At 38.5% G+C, this 16,975-nt stretch overlaps 1 protein-coding gene across 2 annotated transcripts; it reads right to left on the bottom strand.

Moving 5' to 3' along the window:
• Positions 1-2,885: 2,885 nt before the first annotated feature.
• Positions 2,886-16,444, bottom strand: LOC112174060 (piezo-type mechanosensitive ion channel homolog). 2 transcript variants are annotated; one of them, XM_024311757.2, is made up of 21 exons: positions 15,946-16,440; positions 15,759-15,839; positions 15,459-15,609; positions 15,198-15,358; positions 14,730-14,886; positions 14,451-14,637; positions 13,974-14,089; positions 13,646-13,730; positions 12,416-12,631; positions 12,154-12,331; positions 11,698-11,826; positions 11,345-11,518; positions 10,971-11,204; positions 8,707-10,239; positions 5,902-8,369; positions 5,278-5,673; positions 5,036-5,194; positions 3,997-4,506; positions 3,773-3,920; positions 3,491-3,635; positions 2,886-3,391 (listed from the first exon to the last, which is right to left on the bottom strand). In XM_024311757.2, exons 1-21 carry the CDS (start codon positions 15,992-15,994, stop codon positions 3,256-3,258), a joined length of 7,413 nt encoding a protein of 2,470 aa, XP_024167525.1. In that variant the 5' UTR covers positions 15,995-16,440; the 3' UTR covers positions 2,886-3,255. The 2 variants fall into 2 exon arrangements, with proteins under 2 accessions (XP_024167525.1, XP_024167526.1); XM_024311758.2 differs by lacking the exons at positions 2,886-3,391; positions 3,491-3,635; positions 3,773-3,920; positions 3,997-4,506; positions 5,036-5,194 and having other exon boundaries at positions 5,369-5,567; positions 15,946-16,444.
• Positions 16,445-16,975: the final 531 nt, after the last annotated feature.

The following is a 16,975-nucleotide window of genomic DNA, read 5'->3' as shown; positions in this document are numbered from 1 at the left end:
ACAAGAAAAAGAGTTAGTTTCGGAGCTGAAAAAACTACCACGAAAACATATAAAATTTCTGAGCGTAATCGCTTCCAAGAATTTAGGAATTTCTTAGCGTAATCGCTTCCAAGAAATTTAATTCCAAGAGGTATTGGATTAGATCGAAACAATGACGTAAGTGGTCGATCGTAAATTCTCCACAAACTCTAAGTTTGGAGATCTCAACAAGCTCCAAGCTTGGAGTGAGCACGAACCCCCACAGTTCGGCTTAATTAGGTCTCCCCTATAATTAAGAAAGGGGGTAGGAGAAGGGAGTTTACAAGTCTCCGAAAAAGAAGAGAAATTGAATTAAAAAACTCTACAAAAATGGGAACTTTAAATAAAAAATACCTTGAAATAGGTCACCGGAAAATTTGGTCCTAAAAAGTTGCCGGAAAGTCGCCTGAATAGTGGCCGGAAAGTCGTTGACCTGTGCTGACGTGGCCATGGTGATGACGTGGCAGGCTGACGTGTTGCGCTGACGTGGCTGATGATGTGGCACTGATGTCAGTGGGCCTCTGCCAGTGGGTTGGGCTTTGACCTTTTCTCTGGGCTTTGACTTCTTCCTTTTGGGCTGGGCTGCTTCTTTCTTCTTCTTTTCTTTTCTGCTTCTGCCTGTTCAAGAGTGCTGACGCACAAGTGGCTAGTTCACATCTTTTTAAGCCGGTTCTTATGATATTTTTTCCGGTTCCTGGATCTACAGATCTAGGGGCTTCTACGGACAAAATTTGGTGGAAGTTGGAGGTCCATAAGATGGTGAACCAGTGGAATATTTGCTGCGGGTTGTATGGAGTTTCCGGTGGCCGATTCGGTAGGTTTCCGGCCTGTTCTTGGAGTGGCGCCACCGGTTCTGGACTCCTGGGGTAGAGGGCTTCAAGGTGTGAAGTGAAGGCAGAAAAGGCTTCAAGGTTTTGTATTCGAATTTGGGGTTTTAGCTTCTTGAATCAGGGTTTGGCTATTTGTTTCAGGGTTAGGGCTTCGTGCTGATAACGTGTTTAAGAAAAAATGAATTGGGAGAGAATTGAATCGTGTTTTCATTGATAATATGGGCCTCTTTATATAGAGGATCACAAGCATAGAGATAGAGTTGTACATGGTGTTTGAACCCAAAATGAGCATTTTGGCCTGACAAGGCGTGTCTTGGAGAAATTGAGCCTATGTCAATGGCTCAAGCTATATATTGTCAACAAGTTCGAAATATATTATTTAGAGACTAAATAAAGCCTACCTGCAGAATTATGGAAGATTATGCAAGCTGCAAGAAAAGGCACGCCCATACGAATATTCATACTCCATTCAATTAAGGAATATGGCATGCACGTGAGGAAGCATTCAACTATATTTCATGGTGGCCAACTGGGAATATGTCATCATGATTCCATTAGTGCTTAATTGTTAAACCCACCTCCATTAGTGCTTAAGTGTTTAACTCATCATGATTCCATTAGTGCTTAAGTGTTTAACTCATCATGATTCCATTAGTGCTTAAGTACTAAACCCACCATAATTCCATTAGTGCTTAAGTGCTTAACCCACCATGATTCCAATAGTGCTTAAGTGCTTAACCCATCATGATTTGTTTAAAGCCAACCACTATGGCCTGGTAACCTATATATGGAGGCTACAACGAAGTAACAAACACAATTCATCAATTAATCTCTATGATCATCCAAGCCTTTCCGGAGCAACTCCTCTCCTTCTCTTACCGGTGACCACACTCCAGTCCCAGAATCCTCAGGAGCCGACTATCAGTGCCACCAAACCCTCTTCAACGTGCTTCGGTCCTAGTCTCCTCGGGAGCCGACTGTAGTACCGCGACCATAACGGTTACGGAACCAGCCAAGCAAGGGTAACGCCCTCGCAAACCAGCCAAGCTAAAGTCACGCTTTAGCAAGTTCTCCCCACTTCCCAGTGATTTTCGCTCTGCTCGATGTACGACGTCGAGTATCAATTGTGTGATTTTGAAGAAGCTTAGAAAAAATCCTCACCACGAGGCATAAAGAATCCCGCAATGAGGTTTGTGCTCTCCTCGTCCACAATCGCTCGAAATAAGTCAGGTCAAGGGACACCCCCGACGACCGCACCCGAACGGTGCTGGCACGCCCGTACAGAAAAGAGACTGTTGACCAGCTGCAACAAAACTGGAGCCAAACACATGGAAACATAATCGTACATTGATTGGATATCTCCTAAGATTCTCCGAGAATATCTCTAATATAAACTTTATTTCAACTAGAGCAAGTAACCTCGAGTTTGGGCCAGACACATATTCTGGATTTACTTGAATATTTTTATAGTTTATCTTCTTATAAATCATCAGGAACACAAATGGAGTTAAGTGACGAACATTTAAAAAAAAAAAAAAAACTTATGGAAGGCTTTTGGTGACCCATAGGGAAGGCTTTGCCGAAGAAAATTCGTCTACCTAAGGTGTGCTCCTTTTTATGGAAATTATTTGCCGACAAAAATTTCGTCGCTCCAAGTTGTTCTCCTTTTTTACGAAAATCTGTTGCCGATGAGTTTTTGTTACTTCTTACACTTTTGCCGATGGAAATCCAACACTCTCGAACCGTGCCCCCTTTTTTTTTCTTTTTTTTTTTTCGGAAATCTTGTGGCGACAATCATTTTGACTTCTTCTTTTTTTCTTTTTTTTTGAAATGGATCACTTATTTTATTATTAGCAACAAATTATCTGTCGACAAAAATACATCACTTTTATTTAATTTTTTTATGATAAGTTAACTAAGCTGACTATGCAAAAGTTCCCTTGCTCATAAAGTTTCCTAACTGATATCATACACTTTTTTCTTCTGAGAATAACTGATGTACACACTTCATAATTCATATCACAGAAATCTACCAGACATTTTCCTTGATAACTGTATGATGGCTTTGACTGAACTTGTATTGAACTACTTTTTTCTTTTTCTTTTTTTTTGATGTATTGAACTATTTACATAACCACAGTCATTTGGGAATACATGTATACATGTAACCACTATTTTCCCCTTTGAGTAGGCAAAAGGTATGCTAAACTGTGAGATGTTCTCTGGAGGAAGACAAGAAACATCACTGCCAGAGTTTTCCAGGGCTACAAAAGAATTGTGTTTTGTATTACATTGACCGGGTTTCAGTTTTTCTGAGGTCTATAAATGGGTGTTGGTCAAACCTAATGCCAGCATTAAACCCAGTACTGGAGTCATCGACAACAGAAGGTAGCATTTGATGTTTGGTCTAGTCAGGTTTTGTGTACTCTAGCAGCATGTGTGGTGATCTGTAAATCTTCACCAGTGTCCAGTAAAGGATCTCTTCAATACCAAGCTCACCCTCTGCTCTTGCAGCATATATATCCTCACAAATGGCCAACAACCTGCAACAAAACCAAGAAAATTTAAGATTAAGTTGTATTTGGAACTCAAGTGGTTGTAAATGAAACATAAGAACGAAGGTTCAGATCAAGGTTGCTTACCTATCACAGGAGGGAAGATTTTCATAGGGGATTCTCATTCTTAGGTCAGAGCACTGAAGTCTGATAAAGCGGCCAACAGCAAGAACAAATGTTATGTAGAGACCCCAGATGCTGAACTTGCTTAGTGTGTCACCAAGAATACCCTCTGAAATAATGACAGTACTATGCAGGTCAGCAACACCATAAAAATGTTGAACAGAAGTCATCTTAACAAAAAATATGGGTCACTAAACCACAAAATCAAGATATGCATCTGAAACAGAATATGTTTGGTAAACTTACGTGGCGGCGTTTCTTCAGACATAATAATGGCCATGGGACCTCTCAAACCGCCACATCCGTTGACATCTGATGAATTGATGTCACTGAAGGACCACCACCACTGGTAACTAGCGCGATTTATAACGAGGTCCGCAGTGACAAAAGTTTCCTGTAAATTACCAGCGATTCAGTAATCTTAATAAAATTACTGCTGTGAAAAAGAGAGTGAGAGTGAGAGTCCGTACCCCTGCTTCCAGTGGCCTGACATCACCAGAACCTGTGACACGCAAGTATCTTGGATAGACATTGTGTATCCTAAAGCTGTTGATAGAGCCATTAAGGACTTTTTGTACATCTGATTGTTTTGGAAGATCCTCAACACCAAGAGTATTTTCATATTTCACAACTTCCTTGCCTTTGGGTCTCTCCCTGGAAAGTACCAAAGTAAAAGTTATAGCCATGTTGCTCTCCCAATTGAGGGACCGTATGAATCTGGTCTGAACGACATCAGGAACAAGCCACAGAACACTTGCATCAGCTTCACAGCATATCAACTGGACATCTTTCTTGTTATATGTCTCCAAATAACCTTGAGGGTCAAGATTAACATCAGTGTTGACGTTATCCCAATCAATCTTTTCACAGAGGGTGCTCTGATACAGGGTCAACCTTCCACTCATTGTCTTGATATCAACTTGAACACTGGCATCTTTAATGGGATTTGCAATGTTTGTTGGGTTACCACTGCTATACATCTGTGAGTAGGGAAAAAAGATTTCCATGCATTACTCCAAAAAGCTACTATGACACATTAGCATGCCTGGGTGTGTGTACCAGTTCAACATTAAGTAGGAGGAACTGGGGGCTAACAATTATGTTGTGGATTTCAGTAGCAGTGACAGACACCAACTTCATGCTTGGTCAAACTTTTATATATGGTTTCTCCAGATACTACTTTAAAGATTAATTTCTCATTGCACATAGTTGATTTCTTAGGGGAAGAATGCACATCAATCTGGAGGCTTTATGTCTTTTCTCTTAGCATTTGCCACTTGATAAATCTAATTAAGCACAGTACAACTAGGCTCTAGGAAGCAGTTTAAGATGCTTTTAATCATATATATATATATATATATATATATATTTTATAATATGCACCTATTCTTTAATACTATCGAGTCAGGTAACCATTAATTACCCTGTTAACATTTGCTAGACAATGACTCTTTCCCAACCACGGTAAGTATAAGAATTTGGTAATTGGTATATTGTCAATCTTCTTACCAGCATTGGAGCCCAAATAACACAAATCAATATGAAAAACAGACAAATCCCATTGCAACATTTGGTCATTTGTGTTTGCTTTTCTCCTTGTTTGTGCGTTGCTCTATTCAAGACTGCATCACATTTGACGAGGTACAAGCTTGCATGTATGTCCTCCAGCTGAATGAAAGCCATAATTAGTTTCAGATATAAGCATGCAAATATTCCAGTCAAATTATCTACATATAGATTTGAAAACTTACTTTCAGCCAATCATACATGGTCAAAGATGTGGTTGTACATGACCAGTCAAGTACACATCTCAATTCATAAAGGAATGGCAGAGCACGATATAGTCGATATCCTAAGTAATTAATTCGTGAAATTTCACTGGTCAAAAATTGACGGTACAAAGTGCTTTTATGAGGAATTCCATGTCTAAGTTGTATAGCTTGCAGTGCCAGAGATATTGATTTTGCAAGAAATATAGCACGGAGTGCTAATCCTCCAGCATGTTGGCGGGAAGATTCCATATGCCAAGCATACTTTGTAACTGAATATGTGAATAGGATGAGGTTAAAAAGGTAGTAAATCACTTTTCCAGTGGCAAATGAACAGAGGTAGATTATTCGATCAAGGACAATCAAGAAAAAAATAATCTGCAATGACAACCACTTATTCATTAGCAATTAGATAAAATCATATATGGCTTATTAACACATAAGAAATGCAATCTATTCATATAACGTGTTCCATAGAGTAAACCACGAACACAACATGATTATTGAACTTCAGTTTAGTATTAAAAAATGTGTTGTGTAATGGGTTTTAAGTGAATAATTTTTCACTAGTTAGAGCAAGAAACAAAGGATAGAAGAACAACTAACCATTAAGATGAAGACGAACTCTTTAGGAAATTGATCTTCAAGCTGATACACGTCAAGAAAGTCACTTTTATTTTTTATAATGGACTGGTAGAATATGGCCACTAAAAAGAAAACACTTAGATCAGCACCAAATACATAGGCAAACAGATCAATGTCCCTTTTGCCTCCCCCGATAACAGAGAGTATAGGATATGGGAATCCTATTTCTTCAACAAAGCCAGCATGCAGTGCTTTAAGAATCTCCTTTGCCACATCAGCTGCTGGAGTTAGTGACTTGTACCATTCTACTGAACCACAGTCTGTTATGGGGGAGGCATATACTACCTCAAAAACGACCAAGGCCACATTTGCATTTTCTCGACTCCTTTCAATGCTTTGTACATGCACCCTGCTAGCAAAAGGGCATCGCTTAGGATCCTTTGCCTTGCATCTTTCATCATGGATGATTCTAAGCAATTGATTTACTCCAGACTCAATCCTTTCTGGCTGTATCCCATCCTCTGGCCAGGAGCACACATCCATAGAAACCTGAACAAAGTAAGGAGGGGACTCTGCTCCCTGTGTCAGTGATACCCAGTACCTAAAGAAGCTTCTACATATCAACTGTATGACATTTACAATTATGTGCAGCGGGTCCTTTGCCCTCTCACTCCAGCTATAACTGACAGGAACCTCTTTTCCCTGCAAAGCGTTCCTCCTATAGAAGTTGAAGTCTGTTGAAGACATCCACTCGCCATCCTTTGCGGTTATAGAGCTCTGGACAAGGGTGAATAAGTACACGAGAAATAGGGGCAACGAACTGATAACAAATGAAGACATTTTACGCGCAGGAAATCCCAACTCACGAAGTAGGTCTGAAGCAATACGCGTACCATAGTGCTGGATGATAATCTGGTATAGATACAGAAGCAAAATATAAACTTCTGTGTATATGAGCATGATAACCCAGAATATGTAACTTGGACCAGAATTAACACACAGTGCATACAAGAATAAAGCTGCCAGATACACCATGGAAAGCAAACTGAAGTTCCACAAAAAGACGATGACAAAGCAACAATAACAGACAACATCATTATTGGACCGCATTCGGGACCATATGTGACGGAAGATCCTTCCTAACTGCAGACTTGTGGCATCAGAACTCACATCAGACTGCAGGGAAGATGAACGATGAAAACTGGCGTACTTTATTTTCTGGCTCTCCATCTCATCATATACCCCATCCTCAGCAGAGTGCTCATGGATATCGGATTCTTGGTCAATATTCAAGAAGCTGACAAGGTTGTTAACTGCTTGATTTCCAATAGACTGTACCTGGGAAACACCATCACCTATCAGATGAACTGCTGATATTAGAGGGTTATCCGTTGATTTCCCTTTACCCTTCTCTTTCTTCTCTGAATCAGAAAATGTACCATCAGCAACGTCCTCTTCAATTTCGGTGATCTCACAATGAATAGATTGCATTGAATTTTTCATAGAATCCACAACTGTGGGGTTTTCCAGATTCCCTGTTGCAGGAGATTCATGCAATTCATTGCTAGAAGTCTCTCTAATTATCTGCTCCTTTTTCATGGGAAAACCTTCTTTATCAGGGGTCCAAGCATCATTGTTCAAGTTAAGAGAAGTACTTCTCCTCCTTCTTAGGCCTTCACTGACAGGAGAAGAGTCACCGCAGTCAGTAACTGAGTTCGTGCTGTGAAGCTGGATTTGTAGGTTGAGCATCTCTGACTTCATCTTCTCCACTTGCAGGTTACGCTGGCGTTTCTTCTCCTCAGATTCACGAACATGTTGTAATTGTGCAGTTTTCCATGCAGCCTTTTTTTCTTGTTCGCGCACAATCATACCAATTTGTTCAGCTTCAAGATATCGAGACACATAATCAAACTCTTTAGAGGAAAACATATATGACTGAAGTGATACCAGCATAAATATGATAATTTCAACGAGAGCTGATCTTGCAGTCATCTGAAACCCATAGTCATATTTATAAAAGCCAATCATCTCATATACGGTCTCACACTTCCCAGAACAACCCACAAAAGGAGATTGATATGCAAGAGATAGAACAATGAGAGCAAAATTGTATATGCGCAAGAACTTGAACATCTTGTTCCTTTTCTTTAGTATTTGAAGTCTAACCCGAAAGAAAACCAGTGCAAAAGCGAGATAACCAAGGTGCAGGATGTCATACTCAATGGTTCCAGTAATCAAAACCAAGGCAAGCACAAGATCCAGTAGATGGCAATAGCAGTAAAGCCTCACATAATCAAGGAAAGTCCACATGCTTTTAGTTTCAAAAGAGAGGTCTCTCCATACAAATGTATTTTCACGTTGAGATATCATCTCACGGTACGTTGATAAGCCCGAGAAGCTGGACAAATGATCAGCACGAAGTTTGAAACAAGCAAGCATGAAGACAATAAAATAGCTGATAAGCATTCGAGGATCATCAACATTAAGTCCTATAACAGAAGCAGAACACCCATTAGTAACATAAGGTAAAGCGCATTGGCTCCACAACAATTAAAACTAAGCAAACAAGATATAAGGTCAGGGAAAAACATAAACAGCATTTTCAATTTGAAATAAATCCAAGCAATGGGGCAGTAGACATATTAAAATATAAACTATTAGCAATAATGTTTCCAATTTATCAAAGAAAATGAATAACTGAGTATATCAGATGACATTGCATTTTCAAAGGTTAATGTTTAAAAACTCAACCGAAGTATTGTGTCTGTGGGCACATTCACATGTATATATTTCAGTCTAAGTATAACATGGCTAAGAGAGTAATACCTAACCAGCAGTACTTGCAGTAACTGAAATACATGGTTGACTTTTGCCAGCAATCATGGCAATGTGGATTAGTTGCATCAGGATGATTTGGAGGCCAAGCACTCTTCCAGATGGCAAAATACTCAAGAACGAGAATGGAAGCAAACAGGAAGACGAATATTGGCCATAACTTGCGTATAATCTGCCGATTCAAAATAATACAAGCAGCAAGCAATGCAATGTATAGCATAGATATGGCATTCAACAAAGCAAAGCTTGCAAGAAGCAGAGCAATCATGTTTATCTCAAGACCAAAGAGATTGAACAAATTCTCCATCCAGAATTTCATATAGATTTTTGAGATGAGCTTTTGTGTTTCAAATCTCTCCTTTCGCAAGGCAAGGATTTTTTTCGTATTCCACTTATGGCTCTCCTTGGTGCTTCCCCAAATATACCCAAATGAATATTTGCTACCGCTACTACCCTCAGAACTTCCTGCTTTTGGGGTTGAGGGATTGAGTGATTGCAACAGACCAGGGGAGAAAAATGGCCATGAATGGCTTCTCGCCGCTTCTCGCTTCACAGAAAGTGGAGTTGATGGCCTGTTATCCTCACTAGGGATAGGAGCACTAATATTTGTATCTTCTGCTGACACAAACAATGGACAAGGCTCTCCCATTCCATTGCTTAGAATAGTACTTGGCATCTTCTCCAACCAGTGGAAAACATTATACTGAAGAGTGCATGCAGCAATCACCAGCACTTTTCCTCTCAATCCAGATTCTAGACCCCAGAAGCCAGCCTTAAATTCACGGAAACCCAAAAGAAGAGCAATATTAGAGTGCTTTTGTCCAGGAAACATTGCAGCCTGGCTACCCAACATCTGAAAAAGATACTCTGCTGTTACTAGAAATCCTGTGTAAGCCAAGAATGATTTAGACGGGATTCGTGAAGCTTTAGGTAAAGTTGAACAGATGACAAGGCCAAGGAGATACAAAAAGCTGAACGCACAAATTGGAGACAAAGATGCATAGAATAATGCAATAAACAAGATCTTGTTGCTGTGCCAAATGAGAAACCGCTTTACAAACCCAAGCACTCCAAATTCTGTCCAATCAGGATCATCTGACCTGTTGTACCTGCTCTGCCTCCTCTCGTAGCTGTAAAGTTGCATCACAATCAAGACTGCTAGGGATTCCCAAACATTTTCCAAAGACGAAGCTTTTGAGTCATACCCCAGATAGAAATCAAGGTCTATCAACCTGGACAACCAAACCTCAATGCTGGGGAAGCTGCTCAAGCTATAGATAAATATGAATACTGTAATTGAATATGCTTTTAATGGGAACCACAAGCGCTTTTTCGTTCTCTCAACGAGTTGTCTTCCAATTATCCAAACGAGGAGAAGAGATATGTACCCAAATGAGATATAATTTGGTCTCATCAGGTAAACACTAACAAGAATAGTCAGAAAGGCAATGTAGGTTCCACATGATCGGTACATAGATAGGAACTTCTGCCCGATTGCACTGAGGAATAATGCTATTCTTCTCTCTGAAAAGAGAAAACAAAACAGCAATATCATTGATACAAGTAAATTTGAAAGACAACGCAAGCAGCTGCAGTAGAAGTAGAACAAAAGACACTAGTACTGGTGGTAGTTTTCCTAGGTGCAGTACCCTGTACAATGGGTTTAGACACTGCTGCTTTTGTCTTTAATCGTTATTATAAACTGGATGAGTACAGTTCTCCGCTAGCATAAGCCATGATGGTTGGTTCTTAACATCACAAAACTAACAACATATATTTTGCAGGTTCATCAGATCTATTTTTATTTCATCCAGAGTTAATTTCACAACTGGCAATTCACCACTCTTTTGATGCATCCCAATGGATGCTATCAAATAGTCATAATCATATAAGCAGTGGATAACTACCAATACCTACAAGAAATTGTCTGCCAGAACTCTGGTTCTTGTCCATTCCATATTCTAATTAGTTTTTCTCTCATACTCATAGGTTAGGTACACAAACTTTAGACCCAGCTTCCCCGTCAACTGCACTCTCATTGAAAGCCCAATTTCAGCAGCTGATTTTTCTCATGTGAGTTATGCAAATAACTCATGCACAGGAGAGAATAACTCTTATCATTAAATTCCCCTGACTTGTTTGACAGGAACAAAATGACTCCCAACTAAATAGTCAATTATCATTTGAAACTAATTGATCAGACCGACCAGTCAATCAAGAGCATATGAATACATATAGAATGGACAAAAAAATACCATAAGAAGGATTGTCATGGCTGTAATTAGTGGACGAGGAGGCATACACTGACAACAATACTGATTTGTTCAGACCAGCTTTCAAAATGCCAAATCCAAATGGAAGGCTAGGTGTATGTTGCACGATTGCTGAGAACGAAAAAAGCATTTCAAAACCATGGTTATGAATTGCACAGAAACAAGCAAGCAAAGCTATTTCCAAGAAATCCCACGAGCTTTCCTTTTCAAGGAGACCTGCAATAATTCCAGTAAAATAATATCACTAGGCATACCTTTTTCCTTTTAGTAGCTAGCTCTTGCATTAAATAAGACAAAATAATCCATAACTGTGTTCACCAATTCACAAATGACCAGAGAAAAAAAAATGTGAATACCTAACTGTAATAAGACTTCTGCACTCAAAGAGCCTTCTTGCTCCAAACTACTGGAGATCGGATTGATCCGAATGATATACAATAGTGCAAAGTGAACCTCACATAGGAGAATCAAAGACTGGCGTAATTTTCTGTTAACGTTGTGGCTCAAAAGATATATCAAAAAGAATATCACTGAAACACAGATCAGAACATAACGACCAATTAGAAAAATGTCCCAGATGGTGCCACATTGTATTCTAATCATCAACTGTCATGCTAGTTAACATATAAATATAAGATTGAACAGCATCACTGCAACATTCAATTTTGTAATTTTAAATCAAGTACAATAAAATTTATTTGACACATACCATACACAGCATGGATGAAACCAGGTTTCATGGCAATGAGAAATATTAGTGCCAGCATGATAGCCCGAGAGCTTTTGCGCAGTCCCCAAGCTATTGTGGCAACAATCAATACTTTGGTCTCTCCCTCACCTGTGATTATAGATTAAACAGAGTTACATATGGAAAGTAGACTCAACAAGGAATGAGAAAAGTCTATGCGGATCACTTAAAATAAAATAAGAAACTCTGTCACTGGAAAAGGAATAGGAAGACTATAGGGAGCAGCATATTGTCATAATAGAAAATCCAATTTCTGATATGATATCAGGTAGACATAAGGATGAGTATTACGTATAGCGCTCTCTAATGTCTCCTATAAGATCAGAAATGTTACATAGAAGTGTCCCCCACCCCCAAGAAATTAAAAAATTAGAATGTGTAGAGCCAACAATTATTCGATTATTTGTATTTCAATACCTTCAATAGTACTATTGTCAGTTGATGATCGCCCATCCTCATCAGACAAGCAAAGGAAAACTGAGTTATTCACAAGATTACCCAAAGCAACCAACATTCCAAGACAAAATTGTGCAAGCAAAAAGAATCCAGGTATGGGATAATGCCACAAGCCAACCATCTCCCATATGTCCATGTTCTGAACATGTAATGGAAATAGTTAGTTCCAATCATTTTCTGTAAAATTCAGACATAAAAGAGTTTAATCAGAAAAGAGTACTACCTTCCCAATTTTCCAATTCAAGAATGTGAAAGCAACATTGAAGATATATGTGCTAACAGCCCACAAGAGAATGAAGACAAGAAGCAGCCCATTCAGTCGATGCAAACGGAATAAGGAAGGGAATGCATATATGATGTAGCCAACATATGCAAGTAGCCCAAAAGCACAAACACTTGCAAAATGAAAACTCCAGAAGGAAAGAGCAACCAAGGATACCTGTTGAAATCATCAGCTAAAACTTTTCATATGAACTGATTATACTAGAGTCAAAAGACAATATATTGTCATACCATCAAGTTTTTCTAGATACAGCAAGTGAAACTGTGGAAGTGACAAGTTGAAAATGTCTAAAATGGGCTCCTTAGAACCCAAATAACACCAACCCGTAGGAAGTCCCTAATGAATTCAAATAAACTCAGCAGATGATATTGCTGACAAAATGTTCATGAAATAAATTGGTTAAAGACGGGCACCTCTCACGAGCCTTCAGCCAAAAGAAATCTCAGCTTGCGTGACAATCAAATTCTCCATTCCATTTGAATTGGTTGAAATACCTATATTCTTACTATCATCATCCTTACCTTTGTCCTAGTTGTATAAAGTCGATCATATAGATTCTATGTTTTTTTTTTTTTTTTTTTTCCAATTATATGTATCTCCTGTTAAACCCTATCTCTTTAGCTTCTTCTTCTTCTTCTTCTTCTTCTTTTTCCCACTTCTTTCTCTGCCTTCTGTGGGTTTGGCTAACTCATATGATCATCCTAGCCCCATTGGAGGAGAAAAAATCATCCTAGGCTTCTCTGTTAAGTGAGCGCAAAGCATGTTTTAGTTGCTTACTTGCAGAAGTTATGTGGTTACAATCAAAAAATTTCCCATTCTCATAATCTCATACAATAAATTTTCATTATAAAATTGGACAAGGAGCATGAATTTGTCTACAAGTATCTTATGAGACCAACAAAATTTGCAACTGACAAGCAAGTGCTCAACTACCAAATCAGGCTCACTGGATTGGCAAGGCATTAAAAATATGTCACTCTCAGAAATAGGATCCCTACATGATGCTTCAAACTAAATATATACCTAATGCACCATGCATTAAACTCAAGCACTGAAATCCAACTACCTCATCTTCTCGTTCAAAAAGTGGCATTGTATGTGTCAAGTCAACCTTAATAAACATCACAATTTTGTTCAGTCAAGAGGGAAAGAGAGTATTGGAGTATATACCGGAAAACCATATGTGAAAAAGTTGATACTGAAGGTCCGGAAAACTGCCCCTGTCAACATGACATTGGTATGCCTTACGCCAGATCTGCAAGCAACAAAAACAATTCACTAAGCTGCAATGCACATACTAACGTTAGAATAAAGTTGATATGTCGAACCAACTATGATTCGGCACGATCAAAGATACCAACTTAGGGTCTTCCTTTCATTTGTGTTTAAAGAACAAAGTCACATGGTTGGTTAACTTCTAAGCAATGAAGGAAATGATCATAGAAGATGGCATAATGTGAACCGGATGAACAGATGTTTTAACCTCAAAGAATATTACCTAGATTGACGAATAAAAAATGAATGCTTTGAAGGAAGAAGATGCTCCGTCAAGTTATTTTCTTTCATAGACAAAATAAAATCCATCTCCTCTAGATCACATTTAACACAGGATAACTGCATTAGAAGGGAAAATCGGTCAAAAGAAAACCACAACCAGCTGAAATGAATGAATAAAGAATTTAAGAACTGAAACAAATTGTAGCAAAGTAGAAGGCACAACACAATTGGTAGGTTAAGTAATATTCTCTGGTGCACATAATCGAGAGTTCCATGATTACTAATTAAATTTAGAGCTATAGTTTTAGTACTTTGAATTCATTTCAAACAGCCAGATCAACTGAAAGAATATAATAACATCATCAAGGAGCGAGTTATAATGATCAACTTTCAGAGCATCTGAGGAGGAGCTGTTTACAAGTATCCTGCAAATATTAAACAGGGCTGGTTTTATAAAATTCATAAATCATAGGCATACCATTATGTAAAAAAGTACAAGAGAGAAGCTTGAACAAACTTCGGTCCATTGGGAACCTGAAGTTATTTTGAAGAGACCAATGAAATCAGCTACCCATTGTAACATATCTGGAAACTCCACAGGGAGCTGATACAGATAAAGCAAGACAATGTTGAAGCCTGCATACAAGTGAAAAGGCCTCCACCACCTTCAAACCCATGAGAGAGACAAACTAATTAAATCACAGAGAGAGAGGCAACAATATTGGATAAAAAGAGTGAAGATTTATGAGGAAATCACCTGAAAAGTCCTAGAAAATTGCTCGTCAAGGACCAATCCACAAGACCAACACAGCTCCCAATAAAAAATGGTAGAGAAACCCATGAGGGATGGCTGATTCCAACAACCAGTTGAATAGCAGGCAACAGCAAGCAAGAAGCAACCCTTATATGAGAACCTTCCTTGTGGAACAGAGAAATAATCCCAATCAGTTTTAACGTTTATGCTATGAACTATGGTGTCCTTAAATGAACTAAAAAGTGATGACCACAGATGGGCATGCATGCATCTTTCATTAATACATACGGCTACTAATCAATTACTCTGCAAGAATTTTGAAACAGTTCACAATGATATCAAATGCATCACGAGAACTTTATACATTGAATGGCAGTATATACATCATGCTATAAAGTCTCCACGGTATGAAAAAGCATAGACAAAACCAAGCAGGAATAAATAATAGAATCTGAGCGATAAATTACTTACAGACTAAACGATCAACAGTTGATAAGAATTGCCCCCAACACGAATCAAATGATGAAAAAGGACCAAATCTGTTCCCATACAAATCAACTAATGAAACAGCAACTATGGAGAGTTGAAGGACCACAAAGTATACCACAGATGGTGATTTCCATGACTCAGCTCTGCAAAAAGCAATGACAAGAAGTAAAAGTATAAATGAATGTATACATACAGAAAATAAGTGCATATGTGATCCAAACAGAAAAGAAAGACAACCCATACATCAAGAGTCCAATGAGCTTTCCCCACCACTCTTCTGCTGTACTCCACTCGATAGCCCATAGAACCAGATATAGAACTTGAGAAAAAATAGCACATAAAGAAAATATGATGACGAACCACAACAATAAAAGCCTCCTTCCAAAATGAAATCCTACGACAAAGAAAAGCAGTGTTAGAAGTACTAAAATTGATACTGATTATATCTAACAATTTTAGGTTCAGTGAGATATTAAGAATGCTTCTACTTGTGTAAACTATGGACAATATGGTCCCCGTAGGAGAAAGCATAGAACAAGTTACCTAGTTTGGGTGCATGAAATAGAATAAGAAGAAAAGATATGAGATCACCAAGAGAGATCAAGCTCCAGTGCATGAAAGCAGCTGCAAGAAAAAGATGATAGCATCAATCAAATTCACTTCCGATAATTCTCACATTACTATACCTGATAGTAATGAGACTATAAATCATATAAACTAGTATATATACCTGCAAGCAGCAGCAGAGGCAACAAAAACCCACCGAGAAATCTCCCCATTGGAGAAACCAACCAATATGATCAGTTCAGTTCAATTCCCAAATGGGGTTTTCGTCTATCAACAAATTCAATTCACGAAAACCCATATGTCCCAATCCAAACCCCGAGAGAGAGAGAGAGAGAGAAAGTAATCTGAATTCGCGGCAAATGAAACACGACGGTCGGAGAAAGTAAGGATTAAATCGGCCTAGCCTAGCCTAGCCTAGCTACCAGTCAGAACTGAAAGTCCTTTTCCCTTTTGCAGTTTTGCAGCGGAAATGTCGGTATCACGCTGCTGTTGCCATTGTAATTTTGAGACAGATTGGGCAAAGTAGCAAGCAATTTCAAAAAATAAGTTTCTGTTGTAAAAAGCAAATGTTTTGACCAATAGACAGAGGAGGAATACTCCAAATCTTTCTGTGTTTCCTGGAGCCGGAATCTTACGCCACCTCTACTCTGCGATTCGTTTTCGCGGGGAAACAACTTGCTTCATCCAAGTGAAACTAGTGTACGGATCTCACTGGGCCACCTGTGTGTTTGGACCAAATTCTGGGCCCATTAGTCACGGTCCATATTAATTTTCTCTTTTAATATCTATGGGATTTTGTTTTGGTTGGGATAGAAGGAGCAATGTCACTCGATCATTATCAAACTGACTGCAATATTTTTTTTTTTTTTTGTCAATGAGGATCTCATCGGAGCAATTTCTACTTCTAATAATGGGTTATGAATTAGATCCGAATCATTATCAACGAGTTTATAAGAAGCACCGTTTCATATTAAACTACTGTTTAAAGTTATCCGTATTACAGATTGAAGATTGTTTAGTCATTTAATTGTGTCAAATAAAATCAATTAATATTTTTATGTCAACTGTTTATTTGTTTGATATAATTTGATGAATAAATTATCCTCAGTTTCATTGAAATGATTCTTAAAATGTGATTTAAAAGACCAAATGTTAAGTTATGATTATTAATCTACAATGCAAAATGTATGCAA

The sequence above is a fragment of the Rosa chinensis genome, chromosome 6, assembly GCF_002994745.2.
Source record: "Rosa chinensis cultivar Old Blush chromosome 6, RchiOBHm-V2, whole genome shotgun sequence".
NCBI lineage: Eukaryota > Viridiplantae > Streptophyta > Magnoliopsida > Rosales > Rosaceae > Rosa > Rosa chinensis.
The sequence above is the reverse complement of the archived record's forward strand: the minus strand, read 5'-3'. Positions and strand labels throughout refer to the sequence as shown.

What these genes read in the sequence shown, in the direction of transcription:
- LOC112174060 (XM_024311757.2), bottom strand. Translation starts at nt 15,994, where the DNA reads ATGGGGAGATTTCTCGGTGGGTTTTTGTTGCCTCTGCTGCTGCTTGCA. An exon ending in AGAAGTCTTATTACAGTTAG is followed by an intron (nt 11,205 to 11,344) that starts GTATTCACATTT and finishes GAATTATTGCAG; the next exon opens with GTCTCCTTGAAAAGGAAAGC. An exon ending in TCAGGCCACTGGAAGCAGGG is followed by an intron (nt 3,921 to 3,996) that starts GTACGGACTCTC and finishes GGTAATTTACAG; the next exon opens with GAAACTTTTGTCACTGCGGA.